Raw genomic sequence first — 16,339 nt, 5'->3', positions numbered from 1 at the left:
GGCTCACTTGTTCTTTGTACTTTCAAAACCAACTTTATTGGCAATTTATTTTTTTTCTTATCATGTTCACATGCAAAATTGTTATAAACTAGCTTTTGCGGAGTTTATTTTAGTAAAGCACTTAAACACATATTCTTAAGAGCTTTATTTAACCTTTACGTGTATTTCCCCAGAATTCTCTTCATCTAAGTGCTTTGCTGAAAAGGGTGCAGTTACTCAGATGTCTGTGTGAATTGTGAGGTTGAAGTCTTTCCCCAAAGCACAACAATAAAGCTGAAAAAATATTTGCAGTCATTATGACAAAGAGGAGATGAAAAAAAGAAAGCACCCTCTTTAAAACACAGCAACAACACAGCTTTGATAAACTGTGTTTTTTCTGTGGAATATATGCTTTACGGGGGTAATAACAGCAATTGTGAGGTAGCAGTATATTTCAAGAGTATGTGGTGAAATAATTGGAGAAAGATTTTCCAGCAGATAGTTAAAAATCTTCTAGAATGCAGGTAACCTACTTTGGGTTTCTTATCCGTCTCCTTAAATAACAAGGATTTAGCTCAGCAAGTAACAAACACCCCCAAATGAGGAATTTGTGGCTGTGTTTACGCATAGACACGGATATCGATATGATATAGAATCCCAAGCAAAGTCAGCAGATGAGGAAATTATGGGATGTCTGGTTTTATTCTGCAGTATTCACTGTAAATTAAAGCAATTACATTGCAGCAGCCTTGGGGCTGTAATTAAATATGAAGACAGGCCCAGGGAAGGAGAAAGGCTCCGAACCAGGTGGGCTGCAGGGGTTGCGGAGCGGGGGCAAAGGCGGCTCGGAAAGGGGCTGGATCCCGCTGCAGCTGATGGGGTGGCCAGGCCCTCTGCACCATGTTAAAGCAGCATAGCTAGCAGGCTGTCTCTTGTGCGGTCAGGGATGAACGTGCCATGCTTGCTCTCCAGCTGTGTCTTGCCTTTCCCACGGTCCTACCCCTACACCTGCCTGTTGTGGCCGTCATTTGTTTATTCTATCATACTGGTCAAGTCAGGACTTGAATCAACACCAAAGGCGGGTGGGGTGAGAGATGGTAGACCTGGACTGGCAGAAGAGGCTGCCCACCCAAAAGCTTGTGGTCCCTTTGGCAAGGCAGACGAGGGTGAGGAAAGAGTAGAACGGGGCAGGAGGTATGGGGGATAGCAGTAAATGTCACGTTTAGTTACGTTACTGGGAGGGGTGGAAATGAAGGCACTCTCTGGGGATATAAGCTGAATACAAAGAGAAGTGAAGGGGAAAAAAAACACTGAGGGAAAAGAGTGAGGAGGGCAAAGAAGGCAATTCAGGAACTGAGTTGATGTAAAAGACAGGACAAGAGGAGGTGGAGAGGGCTGCAAGGCACTGCAGGGCAGGAGGGTCCTTAGCATCGCCGGCAGGCTGAGGTGTCCCCGGTCAGCTCGCCCCCGTGGCTTTCGTCCCCGGTGGTGGGATGCGCAGGTGAAGCAGAGCGAGGATAAGGGCAGGCAGTGCTGCAGGGGCGTTCTCGTCCAGTGCTAGGGCCATCTCCCATCTTTTTCTCAGATGCTGGCTTGATAATGCAAAATTATACCACATAGTTGTTGAAGCAGTTGAGTTTTGTTGAGGTGCAGTAGTTTGGTAAAGTTGCTTTCCACCACTCTGATTTTTCTTTTATTTAAATGGTTTGCAGGTTATAAACTCATAAGTATCAACAGTAAATATTCATGGAGAATCAGAATAGTGCTAACCACTGTAAAATCATTTTTCCAGTACTTTTAGCTAGTTCTCTACATTAACACAGGTTGCTTTTCTGTTGATGTTGTGGCATAAGTTGAAGAAACTAATACAGATGTCACTTAAAGCAACTGCCATTGCTAGACCCAAGCTCACCATAGTCAGCTGCATTGTGAATTCTGGGCTTCTCTTGGCGAAGGGCGAGAAGCAGAGGTTTCCCAGTGTGAATGTGTTATAAAACAATATTGTGTGTCCCTTAAGAATTGCAGTGATAAAAACGTAAACCATTCTGCAGCACTAACAACTTTAATAAAATAACATAAAGCACAGCTGTCAGGTCTGCCAGCATCTCACACTAGGAGACATGAGTGAGAAAATGAACACTTCTCATGAGCAGAAATATTCAAAGAGCTTCGCTGTTTACAAGTGATCAAGACTGACAGTCATAGATTATTGGTGGAAGAGCATTTTCTGCTTGAGGTGAAAGAAGAGGATAATTTATCACGAAGCCCAAGAAGTCAGACATCAGTAATGATCTTCTTGAAGAAGGGGATGTCTCAGAAATAGTGCATTTATTTGTACTGCAAGGCGAGAGGAGGTACTTGGTCGTGAACAAGAGTCTTAGTGAGTCTTAGTCAAAGAACGTTGAATGACATGATATGTAATGTGCTGGGCAACTGCAATTAGAGAATTGAGTAATGTGTGCCTCAGTGTTTGCCCAAAATATTAAAAATAATAATAATAAAGTTTTTAACATAATGGAGACTGCCCAAAAGCAACATTTACTTTCTTTTCTACCCCCTCCTTTCAGAGTTATCTAACTGATTAACTACATTAATTTATTTGCTTACCTTTTTATTAATTCTTGCATTTCTGAGATACTTCTGTATTTTTTTTGAGCAATACAATAATGGTTTTTCCTTTGGTTTCAGGGAGTTTGAGGGTTTCTGAATTTTGCAACAGAACATCACCTCTATCTGGTGTGGTGCTTTTGCGTTACCTTTCTCTTACGGAAGCAGGCAAAGTATCAGCAGTTTTAAAATGTTAACTAGCTTGGTGCACTATGGAAAAGTATTTATAGACTGCCGCGTGACTGCACCATGCCCGGCTTGCGTGTCGGGGCCGCACGCGTGTCTGCAGCGATGCAAGGCTGTACGTAGGCAGCCTCCTCCAGCAGAGCCTCCGCTTTGTGCTGCGGGAGGACCGGCTGTCGGAACAGCCAGGACTTCTGCTTCCTTGCTGCAGCGCAGCCTGGAAGGAAAGGGTTCGGTTATATTTAGAAGATGAAGTTCATGTCAATATGAAATACCATAGAGGTCCATTCCTTACGGTTTGGTGTTCTTTGTCTCTGTCCCTGCCGGGCTTGCCAGGTGCACTGAGGGAAGCTTCTAGCTTTTTTATTGTGTTATAGCTCCCTAATTCTTCTTTTCCTCACTTAGCGTAGGCATTGCGTGTTTGTATCTGCGTTTGTCCAGCTCCCCTTTTGCTGGCATTACCCTAACAGCACTGAGAGCAGGCAGTGCGTCCCGGCTCCTCTGCTCCGGGTCTGGGGGGAAGCTCGGGTTCAGGTTGGGCAGAGGGTTGGGTGTCCGCCATCCCACGCGCGTCGGGAGCGCACCTGCCTGGTGCTCTCCGGAGCTCTGCGAGAGCCGCGAGCGGGGTCCCACTGCCCCACGCTTGTCCCTGGAAGACCCACAGCAAGTCTGTGCCACTTACTGGGCAGAGGTGGTTTGAAGATTGAGCAGGAGCTTGAGGGGTTTGCACAGAAGCGACTGCTGCAACCTCCATGTCTGCTGCTTATTACAACGGGCAACTCAAAAATCTGTCCTAGAAGAGATTCTGAAGCTGTAGAGCTGACGGAGCCCTGAATGGTTTCTTCTAAAGGCTTTCATCGCAAGAAGAGTGGCGGCTGTTGTTGAGAGACCTTTGTGTGATATGGAAATCTTGTTCCAGTAACGGGAGAGAAGGTAGCGAAAGCTTTTTTTTTGAGAGGATGTGGATCAGTCAAGCTTCACCTCCAGTCAGATTGGCCAGGGACATCTGCATAAAGCTGCTCTCGCAGAAAATAATGTCAGGCAGGTGAGCGGGTGATGTGGGAGTCTGTCTGTCTTTTTTTTTTTTTCTTTTTTTTTTTGTTTCCCAGAGCTAGCAGCTTTTCTACCTTGCTAGAAAATTTCTGTAGAATTTTCTACAGAAAATATCTCAGACTTCAAGATGGTCTACATTTCAATATGTCTCTCTGAGTAGAGACATCAGCTAAAGGTCTCCAGCCCGAATCTGTCTTACTGGCAAAAAAAAAAACCAAGGGGCAAACCACTAGTCTTTACAGATGGGTAACTGGAAAATAGAGGTGTCTATTTTTCCTTTGCTTTAAGCAGACCCTTGGAGCATCCTCCAGGTGAAGGAGAGCACTGCTTCCCCTCAAGAAGAATTTTCTATAGCAGGTCAGATGCTTATAGAGCTGCACGGTTGGGGTTTGCATATATATCTGAACATGAAAACACTCCAAGACACAGAAATCCCTTAGAAACAAATATTGACTGTTAAGTTTGTTTCACACCTGAATTCAAAATCAATGCAATTTGATACTGATAATTTCTTCTTTCATGAAAATCAGCTTTCCAACTCAGCCCAAATACTATGGAGATTATCTTAGCCTGTTTTAAAAAAAAATGCTTAAATAAACTAACTATTGCTTACTCATGTAAGGTACTGTTAAAGAAGGCTCAGATCTCAAAGTGAGAGCATAGGAACCCATGAAATAATTCTTCCATTTATTGGTACTGTTGATTTTGAACATGTCCAATGTTTAACATCCAGAGCATCCTCTAGCAAGGCTTCCCAAAATTTAGCTCTGCTTCCAGCTGGGTGACTCAGCCTGTGCTGGAAAGGCAGGATGAAAACACCTGAGCAGGGAAGGCAGCCCCCAAAGTAGTTTTCCAAATCTTTGTGGTGGTGTTTACATAATATCAAAAACTGAGAGTCATCGTGGTGATAATCACTGCACTTCAGAAACTAGTGACACAGCAAGAGGTTTTAACACAGATTAATCCTGGGACGCTGGTTGGGCGGACATAGCTATTTTATAATGAGATAATATTCATCAGTCAAAAATGAGTAAGCTGGCCGTAGCGGTGAGCTAATGCTACAGTCTGTGGTTTATCATATCCAGCGTGTCCACACAACGTGGGTATGTGCTTTAAATGTGAGAGGAGTGTGAGTAGGGGCGAGGGACTGAGCTGCTCTCGGGGCATTTCCGTGGTGCTTTGCTGTACTGTACCGCAGGCTGCGTACCGGCAGCTTGGGCAATCAAAGTAAAGTGGTTTTCCAGGCAAGTCTGAGAATTCTTTGCTGCACCCTCTGTATCTGGTTTAACCTTAAGTCAAAGATTGATTATTTTTAAAGGTTAGCAGTTATGTAGCAAAAGAAACGCTCTTTCCTCTGCCAGCTTTGAGAAGTCACCATGGGCTGTGACTTTGCACAGTGTTTTAATTCAGACAACAACCAAAGACATTTTGCAATATGCCTCCTTATTGCTGTCCACTTCAGTTTCTTTGAGTAAGCAAAAGAAAAACGAAAAGGCAAATCCCCCCTTCGCTGGCCTCAGCAGCAGCTGCTGGCGCTGGTACTCGGGCTCTGCAAAAGCCGGCTGTCGAGGGCCAAAGCACATCACTAAAAGCTTCTTGCAGGTTAACCGCAGAGACCCTGAGGAGCAGGGGCTGCCTGCCTTTGCCTTTCAGCTGCTGCCGGTTGTCTCTTCTGCTGGCGGCAAGTTGAATGGGCAAGATGCTGCTTTTTTAGAAAACCAGCTCACACCTCTGAGAGACGATTGATTTACCCCCGGGCTTGTTGCGGTGCATCCTCTGCGACGTGCGCGCTCGGGCTCCACGGAAAGAGCAGGGTAATGAAGGCTGCTCCCCATAACGTGCCCTCAGGGCCAGCCAAGCCGAGTTACTTCTGCAGACGCGGACAGTGGGTGAGAGCAGGTGCACGGACGGGGCTGCAGCTCGGCTCACACGTGGCCGATGGATTTGAGTCCCTCCACCTTTCATTGCCGCTCTGGGAGCGGTGACAGGGTGCAGATCACTCCTGCGGTGTTGCGACACAAATCGAGGATGCAGGGGCTGGTTCCCCAGGAGCCGACTTTAACTTCGCCTGCAGGAAGTCACCCAGGCTCAAATATGATAAAATTTGCATTTGTATTTAGGCACTTCACAAGCAGGTTTCCTTTTGAGTCGAGTGCTGGAGACACAGAGGATGTATGCTGGCAGTGTATACAGTGTACCTGTTCCTATTTTTTTAATCTTTATCCATAATTCTATAACATTATTACAAGATGGATTTATAACACACCTAGAGCTAATGTAACAGTGAAGATTAGTCCTCTACTAGTCAAACAGTAATACACTTTATTTGCCTATAGCTATTGTATTGTATCGGCCGTGGCATGGAGAGAAATAGCTTTCTGATGCAGCTTCATCTGCTGAGCAGAAAGAGATCTATGTTGCAGAATGGAAAGCAGGACTATAGCTGGCAGCAAAATCCAGAGTAGGAGAAATGCAGCACAAATAAAAGTATTTGTGAGTTGGATATATGCTAATAATCCTGGTTTATTGCTAAACAGTATTGCTATACAGTAATGCAGTTTGCTTGGCAGATACAGTATTGTTTCATCTCTGCTTTTAACTGCTTCATTTTCTGAACTAAAATTTGTCCAGAAGTAAAAGGTGCAAATTCATTAGTTTCCAGCTTTGTTTGTGACATTAACAAAAAGTTGATATTAATGTTCTTCAGAAGCACTGATGCTGTTAATGCAATCTGTGCTGTGCTCTGTACCTGGAGACACGCTGGAAATCCTCATTGCTTTTGAGGTAAAACAAGCAATTAATGCAAATGTTTCTGCTGTCTGTTGTAACTGTAGTCTGCGCTTGATTAGTGGCAGACAGTCTTTTGAGTGTACACACGAAGAAATAGTCACTGAAGTGCTGGCCCAATATATTTACTATAAGATAGGACTCTCCCCTCTTCTGTAGAGGCAAAGGCTCTGTTTGAAATTGTCATCTCTGGGATAGCATTACTTAATACTTACTTTATATGGGACAGAACTTTATTTTTGTGAGCATATTTTGCAAGCCAGATGCAAAAATTATCTGTTTCACCTACTTTTGATCTGTTCCTCACTAAATCACCAGTTAAAACATAGTGTGCTTAAGAGAAGAAAAGAGTTTGTGTCTAGGATAGGGATGCGTCTCGCTATCAACAAGGGCAAGGAAGGACTAATAACTTACATGCAGGGAGGGAACGTGTCTGCTGTGAACACTACCAGTACAAACTGCCGATGGGAAGCAGCTGCCTTCGGGCCTTGTTATCACAACAGGTCTTTGATGGGAAAGCCGGCCCCATGGGCAGAGGGAAAACTAGAGGGAAAATTTTACATGAATTGCTGACCAGGTGCCATCAGCAGCTTCTCCCCAAGATCACTCCACTGACACAACAGGCACTTCAAAATAACAGTGTTTGTTATCCTATTACCTACCAGCTTTACCCGAAAGACTTACCAGGTGTCCAACCATCAGCTCACAAAGGTGTGCTCTGTCAGTGCCTGTCCTTCACCCTGGCACCTTGCTTTATCATAATAAATCCATCAGAGCCGGTTGACTAATCCTACTACTGTCTCCAGTCTAAACAGTCCACCAGTACTATCTTCTCTCCATCACTAGATCCCTCTGTCATACAATAGTTTGATTAGTTGCATACGGACACGCCATGCATTTGACAATAGGAAAAATGTTGGAATAAATAACAAATTCTATTTCTTTTTTTTTTCTCCATCTCTGCCAAAAGTTGCAACGACATGACAAAGGAGAGGAGGATTCCCCTGACAAGTGGAGGACAGAAGAAGAAATGGCAGCTGAAGCTGCAATTCTGAAGAAATATTTTCAGTAAAATTAGAGGTAACAATTTACACATTAACATGTTCATGCAGCAACCAAAATTGTTCAGTCTTATATAGGCTTCTTAAGGACAGAAAGAGAATATGTAGAAGAGAGCCAAAGAAATGAAAGGCCTTAGGTTTGCATTGTTTCCAAAAGGACATAGTGCTCCAACAGTGGCTCAAATAACATGCTCCTTCTTGAACAAATCAGCTCTGTCTTAGAGGCATATTCAGCATTTAGTTCCCAGAGAGCAAAAAATAGCATAGCTGGAAATTAGAATTATCAGCTATTACTTAAGAGCAGTGTCTATCCTCACATATCTTTCCTGTATTTTTAGAACAGAAAATGGTCTCAGTAGCTCTATGATGAGTTAAAAAACTGCTGTATGTATGTACACCCAATGTGCATGCACATCTGTACATATGAAGTCCCAGCAGAATTCAGACTACAGGGTAAATAAGCAAATGCTTCCTCCTGCAAGTCTTAACTCGTCTGATCAGTTCAAATTTCAAACTTAAGGCTGCTGGAAAACTGCCTGTTATGCTAAATTTTCCACTGGCCCTAAAAGAAAAAAGGTTTGCAGGGAGGAACAGAGAAGAGTAAATACTTGGCAAACACTAACATGGTTACTCTAGAAAATGCGAGGTTTTCATCTTGTACCTGGAGTCCCAGAAGCCAGATTCTTCCAATAGAAATGAACTGGTCCCTGGAGATCAATATGAGTTACGCTGGGATGTGCGCTACAGTAATGATTCCAAAAGCTCCCTCTCCCCTGTTCCCCATATGTCGTTTGCCATCATCCAGCACTCTCATTTCTCTGTCATTTCTGACTCTCTCATATTTTTTCCTCTGAAGAAGCGAAGTCCTATAAATATACCTCCTCTCCGCCTGTGACTCACTGCTCGCAGCCCAGCTTGAAAAATCTTGAGCTATACCACACACGTGGCACACTTGCGTGGCAGCTCTCAGCCTCCTGTGCCATTCTGTCACCTCCATTTGGGCTGGTTCATGGGACACTTTCCTCCCCCTTTTTTCTTGCATGATGACCATCCTCTTGTCTGCCACAAAAGCATCAACTTCTCCAGGCAAATTAGATGTGTAACAACTCTGTGGACTGGCACAGAGAAAGCTGTGTAACAAATGTGATTTGCACGTGTGGAGGAAGCTTGTCCTCAGCATCTGGGACTGATCCAGTTGGGGAGCTGAGGACCTTCAGGGCCAACAGCACTGTGTGGATTACATAGTCAAGTTTCCATGGTGCCTCCTGGATTTGTACATAGACATTCACTTTTCACCTTCTCAGAAATGTACATGACTCAGCCAGAAAAGCATATTCTTAGGTAATACATAAAGCACTCTAGTAAAAGAAGCATTATGTAGTGCTTCATCAATGGCACAGTGCAGCAAATGAACAGTACTTAGGATAAAATGGGCCCATCCCTGTTCTACTGTGACATTGTTCCCTATTATATATTTTTTAGGTTGGGGTGGTTTTTTTGATCTATTTGCAAATGAATTTAAAGTGCGTTCTTGCAGGGATTCTCTCAGGGGTTGGAATTAGGTCTGCAAGAATCATTAAAATGTTCATCGGCTCTTTTGATACTAAACACAAAGCTGGATGGATAGTATAAATTCATTCCTGCAAGCAAATTCATGTGGCTGGACTTTTATTTCCACTTATTATGAAAATAAATCAGCATGTCTCTGTGTGAGTAACCTCTTGATAAGTTCCACATGATATTAAGGTCGTTACCTTTCCTAGAACAGGCCAGTAAATTAAATCTTAGTGGCATCATTATCATGAGAGTATTTTGCTTAGTATAGGCAGTCCCTCCAATCCTTGATTCCCAACCCAAGGCATCACTGTCAGTCTCTTCTTCCTGACATTGTTTTGCTTCTGAAGCTTTAAAGCTCTGAACTTCAGATAAAGGTAGATCTGAGCATCTTCTGAATTTCTCAAGTCTTACGTACCGAAAAGCCTCTTGGCAAATTAAGAAGGTTATAGATATTCTCCTTCAAAGCTATTTTTATTTTTCACCTACAAAGGATTTATTTTGCCATTTACAAGTTTACCTGGACACTATTTGACTTAGGTTTTTAATGCAGCACAGGGAAAGTCAGAAAGAGCTGAACGTGGGTGTTCTGGAGCCAATAAGCAGCAGTGTTTAAGGCCGCAGACATTACCTTTCTATTTACATGTTTGGTTCAAAGAAGTCTCGGTTCGGCTAGTCAAGCCTGGACAGGCTGGGATAGGTCTCAGAGCTTTCCCAGCTACCCTTTCATTTATCACAAGTGCTTCATCAACTGTCGCATCTCCTGTGTGACTTGGCTAGCTGTAGTATGGCCTTTTACCTGTATTTGAAGACTGTCTGATCAAGGACTTGCATGTGATTTCCTTTTTCATAAGAAACATTTGATCAAGGCAAGAAGCTCTTGATTCCCTTCCTACTACATTTGCTGGTGCTGATCCCCCATCCCTCTTGCTAGTTGGGTGGCCATGGCTGTGTGCTTCTACACCAGTCCCCTGATGATCAGAAATATCCAATCACTTGCTTGAAGAAATAAACCCTGCTTAGTCTTGCCAACTGAGTTTGCAGTGTTAAGAAAATACTTGTCTTAAAATGATTCGTGTGTACAGTTGCCTGAAACTGAAATCGGTGAGTAAATCTGTGTTTGCCCTGTGCTTCTGGTCTTTCACTGTGCCTGCCCTCTCCATTGTATCCCAGGTCATTAGAAGACCTTGTTGCCTCCTGAATACCTGTAGCTGTGTGGGCTCTCTTGGGCTGCTTGCAACACCGCATCTGCAGGACTGAAGTTCAGTAGAACTTCATGTAGCTCTGGAGAAGGACAAGGAACTTACTGGGTTTTGGCTGAGCCAAAACCAGTGGCTGGACAAAGCAAGCTGTATTTATCTCAAGAGAATGAAATTTGTTTTTGTGCATGTAGCTAATATAAAGCCTGTATCACCCTTGGCTTAATGTGCCTTTATTGGAGCATGGTCTGCATAAGGGAGAGTCTCGCGCTGCATAAGGGAAGGAGGCGTTTTGGTCTTCATTGCAAGCCTATTTGGCTTCCTCTTGCATGTAGGCAAAATACTGAAGCTTGTGCAACATGAGGCTCCTCATCACAACCTTCCCTTTTATGCTGTAAGAGCTAGTGAGTCAAAGCCATTCGTTACGACACGTGGCAGTTTTCAGCAGCAAGAATCCAGCTTGAAGGCCTTCTGCTTCTTGCTTGAGATGATGCCTTCTGCCTTCAAAGCCTTTCCACCTTGGTCTGATTACAATGTGGATGAAATAAGCACAAAAAGGAAAGAAAAACATTCTGCAGAAAGGCTATTTAAAATATAGTCTTTCCAGTTAAACATTGCTGTCTCGCTTGATAGCACCAAGATTTGATGTCTTAGGAACTATTCCTCGTTCAGTGTTGGCTGTCAGATGGTCAGTTGTGTTTGCTAACTGGCCACTCTTTGAGGTACCATTATGGGGAGAGAATCTTTATTTAGAGAGCAGCATTTGATGCAGCATTTTAATTTCCAAGCCCATTTTCAGATGCACCTTTAAAATTTTGTAACTATCCATAGCTGGATAAGTGTTTTGATGGTCTGTTTTTTGTGGATTTTAAATTACCATGCACATGCTAGCAAAAAGGCTAATGATTATAAGAGTTACTAACTTTCAGATAGGCTCCAGAAATGTTTCTCTTCAAAGGCCAGTTGAGTGTGTGTTGTTCTTTCTGAAGAAAAAAACAGGCTGTGCAAGTTTCAGTAGGAGTTTGCCTATTTTATGCACAACTGAAGCAATTATGCCATTAGAAAAGTTGTCAGCCTCAACTATGATGTCAAAATGTCCCCTTGCATAAAGGCGATAGACGATGATATTCTGCTGCCTAGTGCTTTTTGAGTTATATAGATCTAATAGCTTTTAATTGCTTAACCATCTGAATATTTTGTTATTCAACATGCAAGATTTATTTAAAAATCTCTCCAAATAATGCGGGCTGCACAGTGGTGCAGGATTTCTGATGTCAGTTCTCCCCTTCATCCCCAGCCTGGCAATGTTTCTGGAGAATTTAGTCATTTCAACTTTGACAGAATATAAATTTTATTCATTTTTTCACCCCACTAAGAAGGAGAGAGAGTCTTGTTCTTTGAGAGCACTCATCCTGCCTCACAGCCTTCTCTTCTGCACCAAGATCTCAGCATGCATGAAAAGATGCCACTCTACTGACTTTAGCAGAGAAATTACCACCGTTAGCAGTGGCTGACCAGAGGGAATGTACACTGGCAATTTGGCTTGCACCCGGTTTGGCTCCAGCACCCCTGACCGTCCCTGCTGCATGCGTGAAAGTGAGCACCAGAGCTCCTTGCTAGAGCAACCCCATCACATTGCTTACACTTAGGCAAGTTTGACAGAATGGCTCACAACACCTTTCCTTGCTTCTTTTGCTATAAGAAAAGCCCTCCCATTATTTCTGGCACTTTGAACTGAGTAAAAACCCAAAATAATGATTATGTCTCAAGACCATAGAGGGGAACTGGGGCACACACTCTGCAGTGCAGGCACAACCAGTCTGCTCCAGAGGACACTGTGCCCGGGCAGTGTGGCCCGAAGACCAGGTTATCTTCTGGGTGGGTGCCACAGAGACGGCATAGATGCAGCCGGAGGTATTTTCTGCAGGGTGCAATCGATGCCAAGGGGCTGCCTATAGTAGGTGGGCAAGCAGAGTCACTGTAGAGCCATATAAAATACAAAAAGCAGCAGCCTGGCACAGACCTGAGTGCTGTGCTCCCAGCAGCGCTGTGGGACTCTGCTATGGGGAAATGGGAGCAGGGGAGAGGGCTACAGCTGACGGGAGGTCCTGCCAGCCGCGGGAGCCTCACTCCCTAAGCCGGGTGATTTTTTCAGTGCTTACGCAGAGTAAGACTAAACGTGGTGCCTGGTTCTGGAGATTTTGGTGAGAGCTGTTCAGGGCTGCACTTAAGAGCTGTTTACATATAATCCCTAAGTAAATACATATCCTAGTAATCAGCTATAGATTTCTCTGCATTTCAGACTTAAGTGCTATTAATTATATCCCCCACTCAGCAGCCTCCAAGAATCATTAATTAGAAAGCAGGAGCTGATGGTTTGCTTCTCTGGGTGGAACTATTATGACCTGAAAGTGAAATATAAGCTTCAAAAGAAACATGTTTTATGAAGGTCACCTTGGAAAACATCATAACAATCTGTCAGTAGAAGAGAATGCAGCACTCCAAGTGTGCATTTCAGAGTGACATTACACTTTAAACAGTTGGAAATAGCACAGAGAAGATGGATCAGATCATAGAGTCTATGTTTTTCCCCTAAAATTAGGGTTTTTTTCTGCGGTAGGAAACAAGTACATATAAAATAGTATTTTTGTCATCACAATGCAACACAAGGAAAGTTGATATCAACGGAAATGCAACAGGCAGACATAATCTGGCCCTTGCTGGTATTTTTGAGGTTTAGAACATCCAGAGGCACCACGTCTGTAGCAGGGAGAAGGCTGGTGCACAGGAGTTAAATTGCCTCTTCAAGGGGAGATGTAAACAGCCAGGAGAAGTGCAGGGACTGTGCGCAGCAGTAATTCCCTCCCTGGAGAGTTCAGGGCGAAAGGCTTCCCTGAGTAAGCACGATGTGTTACTGCACAGCAGCCTCACCATCAACACTGGTTATTCTGGTTGAAGCACGTAATTACTCTTAAGAAAACAAAGCTGCGATGGAGTTAGTTATCATTATAAGTGAAATGCATTCCTCTTGTGGGAGGCCAGTATAAGCATAATGTAGCCCTTACACCTATTCCAGGGCTTTATTTTGAGGCTGCAAGTGGTAGAGTGCTAAAAGGAATATATCTCATTCTCTGAACTTCCATTTCCCTACAGGTGGCCATTTACTGCAGCCGTATGGAGTACATGAATTCCCTACAGCACTGCTTGGATCCTGTAATTATAGCTACAGTAGAAATGTCATGGCCAGAGACATAGACAAGTTTGTACAGCATAGAGGCAAAGCAGCAAATGTGTCACCGTTAGCAAAGACAGCTGACAGAGGGCCAGATGTTCTGTTAACTTGCACATCCAGAAGCCCGAATGCTTACCTGAGCTGTCTGTCAAATACCAAGTGTTTTCAGTCTGGTCCATTCTTGATTCATTATTAGCTTTATGCATGTTGCATTGTATGAGAGGGAATTGGGGAAGGCCAAGCACAGTCGATGGGCAGACTAGGAGTTGAGGTACAGGACAGCGCTGAGCTTCAAATAAGGGTGATATCAAGTGTGGTCAAGGACTTTTATACCCAAACCTGTGCTAAAATTGTGCTAGGCTCTTGCCTCACACAGCTGCAGAAAGACATGTTGACGAAGCAGCCTTCAAGCAGATTCAAGCCTCCTTCAAGCAGATTCACAGAACACATGCCAAATAATTTAGAGGCTGCTATGAAGCTGTCAGTGAGGAGGGGCACACAATGGAAACTCTTGCTCAAAATGCCATCTAAAGGGGAAACACATGTTTCAGGGAGAAAAGACAATCAAACAAAGTGGGCAGTTGGGGAGTTACAGCAGCAGCAGCAGCAAGGATCTGAGCCTTACGCACAGCCCTGCAAAACAAGTTCGGGGCTGTGCCCTCATCTTAAAGTTGGGTAACAGCTTTGTGTTTAATAAGCTGAAATAATTTACTGAGTTTGGAAGCCAGCTCTGAACATGCTCTAAAGTGAAGGTACAAAACTGAAGATACCGAGCAAAAAGCCCACTTCACACTCGATTATTAGCAAAGGGTTGTATTATGTTATCCTACTGCTATAGTTGCTGCATAGTAGAACTGCCCAGAGAGATGCTCAAACCAGCAACTCGAACGTGACCTCAAAGCTTAAGAGCTGCTTTTGTGTGAGTTTTGGTATCTAGGCTATGTAGGTGGAAAGGCATTAATAGCTCTCCCAGTTAGCAGTTATTTGAAAAAGGAGGGACGTGATGGGGCACATTGGGTTGAGCGTATTTGAGGCTTTGTTGCTTGCCAGGATGTCAGTCCCTACACGAAAGGCCAGGTATTTGCATGGATAAACCCAAATGCCCCATTTACGTTAGCATCTGTGGGCTGCTGCAAGCCTCCAGTGAAGATATTTAGCTACTGCAATAATGATTGTAACGTGAGTTTGTCCAGGGAGTTAGCACTTGCTTGTCATGGCTGTAGTCAGCTCAGTTGTCATGCTCTCAACGTTCATGTTCCTCTGCTTCGGGAACACCCTCCAGGTCTGTTGTGGCACCTATTGCTGGTCTTTTGCCAGGATGGACCACCAAGAGGTACAGAAAATAAGATCAGACATGGGAAGAAATTTCCCATTCGCTCTCCAGTCTCTGAAACACAGGGACGTTTTCTGGATGATGGTCCCCAATCACTAAGGCTTAACACCTTGCCATTATACAGACTCCCACTGCAGGGTCAGGATATGTGAGGATATAAAATAGATGATGATTTTGAAAGAGCATTTGCAGGACTTTATATAAGAGATCGTGTGCCCCGAAGACTCTTGCATGAGATTATTATAGCAAAATTGATTTGAAGGGTAAGAAGCTGGATTTGATGACACAAGATGCCCTTTCTAATCCTTTGTGCCTATGACTAGCGGTCAACAGAGCTGGGGAGTGTGCTGTCTTGCTCAGCGACATCAGAGATGCAGCTTCACTTCCCTCTGCTTCATGTTTGTTTTTGTAAAATGAGCCTGACCTCCTTTTGAGGGTGCTTTGCAAGTTAGTAATGAGAAGCACAATGTGAAAGAAAAGCATTAGTACTATTTGGAAGTGAACTTCATGGAAAAAGTGTATAATAAATCAAACAAATGTTCATCTTTCTTGCTCTGATATGTAATTTTAAAGTAGTCGTGTGCAGTGAATTTCTCCTTTGCCTATAGCACATGCTATAATAGGAGCTGAAATGTACTGTGTCTGGATATAACGCCAAACATTTCATTTTGTCTGTTACTGTCAGTGTTTTCCGCTGGAACAGATTAATGAGCACTGAACTCATTAGCAATAAACAGCCTTACATTTTGTCTTACTAACGCAGATCAAAGATACTATTACATTAAACTGTCTGTTACTATGCTTGATATTTTTCAGGTAACAAAATGTTTGAAAAACACCCCACGACATAAGAAACTCCTGGGGAAAGACCTCATTCTCCAGTTCTCAGTGGCACTGGAACTGCAGCTGAGCACGTTTTTATGATGTTCCACAAATATGGGATTCTTCCTTGAAAAATGTTATTGGACCTTTGGATATCATCAAGGTTGAATTTCAGCTAAGACAACTAGCAGCACTGGTTCAAAATACTACTCTGAGTAGTAACTCCTATTTTCCTGTATTGTGAACTTGGGAATGAATCTTCTAAAATTGTCCCTTGGCCTAAATTGAAATAAATGCTAGCAAACCTGGGTAGATCCTGTGTTTAGATACATTACGAAGCATTTGTTCCATGTTGTGCTTTTTGAGATTCTGTTGTTGTATTTGTGTCACAAAAAAATTAGATCTTTTAGCGATACGACATTTCATAGAAACCAAGGCTTTGTTATAGCCTAGATAAGATAAACTTGAAGAGCTACTATTTTGCCAGATAAGATAGTAGAGAAAGAAATATGTAACCTTTCTTAAGGTC

At 43.4% G+C, this 16,339-nt stretch overlaps 1 protein-coding gene across 13 annotated transcripts in view; it reads left to right on the top strand.

Annotated features, from left to right (window-relative positions):
• Nucleotides 1-16,122, top strand: part of FHIT (fragile histidine triad diadenosine triphosphatase) — a 728,666-nt gene extending 712,544 nt beyond the window's left edge. For all 13 annotated transcript variants that reach the window (XM_064519108.1, XM_064519110.1, XM_064519111.1 and 10 more), the window contains 2 exons: nt 7,580-7,689; nt 15,805-16,122. In XM_064519108.1, coding sequence (XP_064375178.1) covers nt 7,580-7,681 — 102 coding nt within the window. In that variant the 3' untranslated portion in view covers nt 7,682-7,689; nt 15,805-16,122. The remainder of the gene's footprint in view (nt 1-7,579; nt 7,690-15,804) is intronic.
• The last annotated feature ends 217 nt before the right edge of the window (nt 16,123-16,339 follow it).

This window comes from Dromaius novaehollandiae, chromosome 12, assembly GCF_036370855.1.
Source record: "Dromaius novaehollandiae isolate bDroNov1 chromosome 12, bDroNov1.hap1, whole genome shotgun sequence".
Taxonomy (NCBI): Eukaryota; Metazoa; Chordata; class Aves; order Casuariiformes; family Dromaiidae; genus Dromaius; species Dromaius novaehollandiae.
Note: the sequence above shows the minus strand (reverse complement) of the source record. Positions and strands in the feature narration are given on the sequence as shown.